Here is a 7,576-nt window from a genome sequence, read left to right on the forward strand (position 1 = left end):
TTCCACTAATAAAAATTACAAAAAAATAGATTAAAAAAATGAATGAAGAGAAGACTTACAACGAGCGATCGAGAAGATGATGGTGTTTCTCTCTCTCTCTCTCTTTGAAAAATGAAGAACCATCCACCTAAAATCTCTCACCACCAAAATACAGATTTGAGAAAAAAAAATCCAATACAGATCTGAGAAAGGAGGTGACATCAACAATATCGCACAACCATCCACCCGAAATCTCTCACTACCAAAATCGCACCGGAGAATGAGATAGGGAGATTGAGTGAGAGAGGGAGGAAGAATGAGAGTTGAAGAAACCGGATGAGTTAATGATGCGTTCATGCAAAGAAATCTGGAAGAAACACGAAGAGAGATGATGCGTTGATGCGGAGAATTTCGAAGAGATTCGAAGAAAGATGATGGAATCTCGAAGAAACTCGAAGAGATTATGTCTGTTGATCGATGTTTAGGAGTGATGAGTTGTGAAGAATTAAGAGGAGATATGAGATGCGAAGAATTGAGAGTGAGAGGAGGGAGAGCGAGGAGAGTGAGAGTGAGGCGGGGACAAGGGTTACAATTTAGGGTTTAGTGAGGGAGGTGCGATTGTACTCAAAAATATTATTATATAATCATGGGTCATTCTGCTGCTGCGGTTTTGGGTGGGAACCGCAACAATAGGTTGATTTTCGATTTTTTCTTTTCTTTTGACGTGGTTTATTACTGCGTATGGGTAAACTGCAGCAATTCAACAACAACAATAAGCAATCATTCTACTAGTGATTGGTTGATGCCAAGCTGCATATAACTAGATTCCTGACCTTCAAAAAACAAAAATGAAATCACCAAGCAAAATAAACCAAATTTACTAGCGAAAATAAAATCAACCACCAGCAACTCGAAATTAAACCAAATAAAATCAATCAGTGAATATAAAAATAATTACATACACTGAAACGAAATCAAAACGAAACAAAATCTATAAGATATTACAGTTATTTACAGTCCTTTATAGTTATTAAATAGAATAAAAAAAGAATTAGAATCCTTTATAGGTATTTACAGTCCATCAAGAAATGAAATCAACAAGATATTACAAAAACGAAATTATATATATATGAATCAATAAGAAACCCTAACACCAATTTTATTCCACATAATAAAATTTAACAATGATAAAAACTTAATCTCGAATGAACCCTAAATCTGGAATCTAAATGTTGCGACAAATTGCACCTAGGTGTACGATCCTTTAAGGTGTTCTAGCTATAAGTTGTAGTTGGGGCTGTTGGGTGCACCCGCGTTATAGTTCAGGATATCGAGATCAATTTTTCCTACAAAATATGAACATATAAATATGCACATTAAAATATACTCCCTCCTTTTTATAATATAGTTTAATGAAATATTCCCCTACTTTATGCTTATGATGTATATCACTTAGTTGTCTTGTTCTGATTTCTTAATGTAGGAGAATTCATCTTTTAGCTACTACTATCTTTAAATCAAAGCAACTCTAAGAGCACCAAATGATTGAACATCTTAAGCAATGATTACAAATGGACCTATCTTCCCCAATTCTTTGTTGTGATCTTAAATTCTCTTAGCCCACAAAGATTCTCTTGTTATTAAAGATTTCTTTTCTGTTTTGAATGGCTGATTAAAGATCTCAATTGTGTCATTATTTTAGTTCTTACTGATGATTTTAATTAAAGCTTCTCAGTTGCACCTAAACAAAACCTCAATTAGGTGGTGTTAAATTAATGTCCTCTTGACCCTTTCCTTTACAGCATAAACAAGTGATAACTATCACCTGGTTCATTTTTTGCTTTTACTATGTTCTATCCATTATGATTTTAGTGAATGAAACAGCCGCTGCTATTAGGAGGTTGATGAAGAAAAGTCTACTATATATGATAATGAGCTTTTTCTTGTTCGATCATAACATTTTCTGATTATTGTATGTAGAAGCATACAACAAGAATTGTAATCATATTAACTCAATCGTAAGTAGAAATATATTGAAATACAAATGTTGAAAATAAAAATCATAGCATTATCATACTCCCTCCGTTTTTTTAGATGTAACATATTGACTTTGGGCACTGTTATGTCCTAAAAATTTCCTAAGCTGAACCTGCAGGTTATGCATCTGTTCCAGCTAGAGATTATCAGGTAGCAGCTACAGCGAGCAGAGACGAAGGGAGCTGAATAAATTCGGTTGAAAGAACATTGGATACTGATCGAGACCAAGTCAAAATAAGTGACGTTAAGCCAAAGAAATAGGAGGGAGTGGTTAGCCAGCAGAAGAAGAGATCTCCCTAGATTCTAGGAGTTGTGGCACCTTCATAGGGAAGTTAGTTATGCAACGTTCAAATAAGGAGTAACGTTATACAATTGTATTAGTATAAATAGAAGGGAATAACACTCTGTAAAAATAAGTCTTTACATTGCTCTTACTTACATTCTTTCTCTCTTCTACATTTACAATACTCTCAAGTGTATTTAGTACAAGCTCTAAGCTGCTAGCTGCTAGCTATAAGTTGTAATCTTCTCAAATAGTGGATTGGTGGACTCAATTCCACCCGCGGTTTTTACCCTCTTCCTGGGGTTTTCCGCGTCACCATTTCTTGGTGTCTTTGCCTCTTCTTTGCATTTTCTTTTAATTCCGTAGCTAGCATCTTTTGTCGTTTGTAGCTGCATCTCCATTAGCTGTAGATCCTCAGCTAAGTTCTGCCTGATCAGAATTTGGCATAAACAGTTTGGCGCCCACCGTGGGGCTCTACAGCTAAACTCTCATCAAAATCCCAAAAAAAGAAACACTCAACCCAACTTTGAAATGGCTGACGATTCTGCTGAAGCAATGAAAGCGGCTTTGCTGAAGGCTCAAGAGGACCTTCACCGCACTCAATCTGAGGCCCAGCAGACCATTGACAGCCTCAGAAAGGAATTGGATTCTGTCAAAAGTAGCAAAACGCCCAAACAGCGTATCCGGAACGTAACTCCTAAGATGCTTGATCTCGAAGATTCCGAGGCCAGTGAAGGTGAAGATGGAGCAGCTAGGTCCGACGATGAAGCAGATGAAGCTGATCCCGCAGCTAAGAAAATGGCGCTCCTAGAATCTCATAACAGGAAAATACTTTGCATGCTGACGAAGTTGCCTGGAGCACCTACCCCTGTGGCTGAAGAATCTCCTGATGGCTACGCTCAATCCCCCTTCGTGGAAGAAATCGCAAGAGCCAGGATTCCCAAAAAGATCAACGTGACCCAGCCTCACAAGCTGTATGATGGAGCTGCGGATCCCTATGACCATGTAGCTCAATATAAACAGAAGATGTGGACTCTGTCCATTCCTGAGCATCTGCTGGAAGCCACCATGTGCAAGTCCTTCGGGGCCACCCTATCTGGGCCCGCCTTACAATGGCTGATAAGTCTTAAGCCAGGTAGCATCCAAAATTTTGCTGCTTTAATTAACAAGTTTTATATGCAGTTTGCAAGCAGCAGGGTCCTAGAGAAGCACACCGGCGACTTGTACCGCATCACCCAGAAAGCCAATGAAGCTGTGAGGCAGTACCTGGATCGATTCAACAAGGAAATGATCTCTGTCAAGAACCTGGATGTTCCCACAGCTATCGAAGCATTCAGGAGAGGACTAACCTATAAATCTAGATTGTATTATGAATTGACCAGGTACCCATGTGGCACATTCGAAGAGGTCAGGGCCAGAGCTATGGCTGAGATACGTGTCGAGGAGGACGAGGCGTCCAGGTACGTGAGCGAGCCTAGCTACGATCGGAAATCCCAGAACCAGAAGAAGAATGATTGGCGCCATCAGCCATATCAGAAGCGCGAAAGTAATAACGTAGCCAGCAAGGCCACAGGTAAATCATCTAACAACGATTACCCTTCCATTGCTTCCTACTGTTTTAACGTGGATGCAGGAGGCGTAGTAAACGCACTAGAAAAGCTGGGAACCACGAGGTGGCCTCGCAAAAGCGACAGACCAGACAGCGAGAAGGACACCACCAAGTGGTGTAGCTACCATGGCGACCATGGCCATCGAACAGAAGAATGCAATGCTCTCAAAAAGGAAGTGGCATGGCTGCTCAAGAAGGGCTATCTCGAGCACTTGATGGGGAAGAAGGGGCAGCAAGAAGATAAAGCTGGCCCAGCCAGCAACAGCCTCATCCGCCACCTGAGCCCCTACACGATAAGGTAATCAATTCTATCTCTGGAGGTTCAGAAATATGTGGACTAACATACTCTGCAGCCAAGAGATTTGCTCGAGAAGGTTCCAAAACTGCACCTAGCCCGCTGAGGAGTGCTGAAGAGAAAAAGCTCAGAAGCATGACCATCAGCTTCGACGAAGAAGATGGAGATGAGGAAGCTGATAATCATGACGGCCTCGTCGTATCTCTCACCGTCAGCAATTGCCTCATGAAGCGAGTCTTGATAGACAATGGCAGCTCAGCTAATATCATTTTCAAAAATGCTCTAGAAAGCATGGGGCTGCAGGAAGCTGATATCCTCAGGAAAGCAACCGTTCTGTTCGGGTTCAATGGCGAGCCAGCTACAACGCTCGGAGAGATCGTATTGCCCACTTATGCAAAAGGAGTCAACCTCCAAACCAGGTTCAATGTGGTAGATTGTCCCTCAGCATACAACATCATAATGGGGACACCATGGATCCACAAAATGCGAGCTGTACCTTCAACCTATCACCAGACTATTAAGTTCCCTACCAAGTGGGGAGTGCAAGAAATCAGGGGCGATCGCAAGCTGGCTAGGGAATGCTATAGCATATCTCTAAAAGCAAAAAAGGAATCTATCTAGCAATTACAGCAAGGTCCAGCGCCAGCCAAGCCAACAGATCAAGATGTAGATGAAGTGGCGTTGGACCCAGCAAAGCCAGAGCAGACCGTGCAGATTGGGGCATCCCTGCCAGCTGAGGAGAAGCAGCGGATTATTGAATTCTTAAAGAAAAATTAAGCTGTTTTGCTGGAGCCATGAAGATATGGTAGGCATTGAGCCTGACATCATCACCCATAAGCTAAACGTCGATCCTAACTCAAAGCCCGTGAAGCAGAAAAGAAGGAAGTTTGCTCCAGAAAGAAATATGATAGTCAACGAGGAGGTGGACAAGCTACTCAAAGCTGGCAAAATCCGAGAAGTCAAATATCCCGACTGGCTAGCTAACGTGGTGGTTGTTGGAAAGAAAAATGGCAAATGGCGGGTGTGCATCGATTTTACAGATCTCAATAAGGCATGCCCCAAAGATCCATTCCCCTGCCACATATTGATGCATTGGTGGACGCTACAGCTGGCCATGAAAGGCTAACTTCCTGATGCGTACTCAGGTTACAATCAGATACTAATGGATCCTGCAGACCAAGAAAAGACCGCCTTCATGACTGAAAGAGGCATCTATTGCTACAAGGTAATGCCCTTTGGGCTAAAAAATGCGGGTGCCACCTACCAGCGGCTAGTCAACAAGATGTTCGAGAAGCAGCTGGGGGACACGATGGAAGTCTATATAGATGACATGCTGGTCAAAACAAAGAAAGCAGAGGATCATGTGGACCACCTGCAGGAAACCTTTGAAGTCTTAAAGAAGTATGGGATGAAACTCAATCCTAGCAAGTGTTCCTTCGGTGTCCCAGCAGGCAAGTTTTTGGGCTACATAGTCACCCGCGAGGAATAGAAGCCAATCCCAGCCAAGTGCAAGCACTAATCAATTCAGTCACCGGAAACCTGAAAGAGGTCCAGAAGCTGACAGGAAGGGTAGCTGCGCTGAACAGATTCATATCCAGATCATCCGACAAGTGCCACTGTTTTACAACGTGCTAAAAAAGAATAAAGGATTCAATGGACAGAGAGTGAGAAGCTGCATTGCAGGATCTGAAGGCCTACCTGGCTCAACCTCCCCTATTATCAAAGCCATCACAGGAGAGACTCTCCAGCTGTATCTAGCTGTTAGCAGCAAAGCGGTAAGTGCGGTACTAGCCAGGGAAGCTGAAAATCAACAACTCCCAGTTTATTACGTTAGCAAATCCTTGCTGGATGCTGAAACCAGGTACACATCACTTGAAAAGTTAGTGTTAGCTTTATATATGGCATCTCGTAAGTTGAGGCACTATTTTGAGTCTCACCCCATTCATGTTATGACTAATTACCCCATCAAAGCAGTATTACGAAAACCTGAGCATTCAGGGAGAATGGCCAAATGGGCCATATCCCTGAGTGCACATGACATTAGGTATCTACCCAGGACAGCTATAAAATCGCAAGCCCTAGCTGACTTTGTGGCAGACTTTAGCCCTGACTTAGCAGCTACCGCTGAGGAAGAAGTGCGCCACTTAACAAAGTAGGTAAATCAGGCTCCTGGCAGCTGTATGTGGATGGATCTTCAAACTTCAGAGGGGCTGGTCTAGGTATAGTGCTAAAGTCGCCACAAGGGGCATGATAGTACGCGCTATCTGCTGCGATTTTAAAGCTACCAACAATGAAGCTGAATATGAGGCCTTAATCGCAGGTATGATACTAGCACATGATTTAAAAGCTAACAGTTTGCGTGTCTTCAGTGATTCGTTGCTAATAGTAAGCCAGGTAAATGGAGAGTACGCAGCTAAAGATTCTAAAATGGCCTCTTACCTGGAGCTAGCCAAAGACAAAGCCAAGTTATTCGAAGAGTTCAGCATAAAACAGATCCCAAGGGACCAGAATACCAAGGCCGAGCCCTAGCTAACCTCGGATCAGCACTCAGAAAATGCGATTTCAAATCAATACCTATAGCCCACCTAGCTGAGCCAGCTATCAGCAAAGAGGTAAACATGGTGCAATCAGATGACAGCCAGGCAGGAAGCAGCTAGGACCCAGCCAATCATCGATTTTCTGGAGAGGGGCATCTTGCCAGAAGATAAGCTGGAAGCTAGGAAGCTGCGAATGAAAGCCACAAGATATCATGTTATTTCTGGCACTCTATTCAAAAGAGCTTGCGCCAGCTACGATCTATTACAAAGATGCTTGGAGAAAGACCATGGGAGCCCACTCAAGGAGTTCCATGAAGGTGAATGCGGGTCTCATGCAGCTGGAAGAAGCTTATCAAACAAAATCCTAGCATACGGGTATTATTGGCCAACCATGCGTGCTGATGCTAAGAAGTATGTGCAAAAATGCGAAAGCTGCCAGAAACACGCAGGCATGACACATCAGCCAGCTGAGATATTGCACCCCACCTTAACACCCTGGCCTTTCATGAGGTGGGGCATGGACATTGTGGGGAAATTACCTGTAGCTCCAGGGCAAAAAGTTTTCATGCTAGCACTCACGGACTACTTCTCCAAATGGATCGAAGCTGGGGCATTCCAGCAGGTGAGAGATAAAGAAGTAATATCCTTTTTGCATACTAACATTATCTGCAGATTCGGGGTACCTAGCGAAATCATTTGTGATAACGGATCACAATTCATAAGTGACAAGACAAGGCAATTCTGTCACGAATGGAACATCAGCTTGATAACTTCCACACCTAGATATCCGCAAGCTAACGGACAAGCTGAGTCCAGCAATAAAGTAATTATCAATG

At 42.8% G+C, this 7,576-nt stretch overlaps 1 protein-coding gene across 1 annotated transcript; it reads left to right on the forward strand.

Moving 5' to 3' along the window:
• The first annotated feature begins 2,830 nt into the window (after positions 1 to 2,830).
• LOC130590759 (uncharacterized) lies at positions 2,831 to 4,210 on the forward strand. Its single transcript, XM_057393301.1, has one exon. The coding sequence runs from the start codon at positions 2,831 to 2,833 to the stop codon at positions 4,208 to 4,210; it is 1,380 nt and encodes a 459-aa protein (XP_057249284.1).
• Positions 4,211 to 7,576: the final 3,366 nt, after the last annotated feature.

The sequence above is a fragment of the Beta vulgaris genome, chromosome 3 (genome assembly GCF_026745355.1).
Source record: "Beta vulgaris subsp. vulgaris cultivar EL10 chromosome 3, EL10.2, whole genome shotgun sequence".
Taxonomy (NCBI): Eukaryota; Viridiplantae; Streptophyta; class Magnoliopsida; order Caryophyllales; family Amaranthaceae; genus Beta; species Beta vulgaris.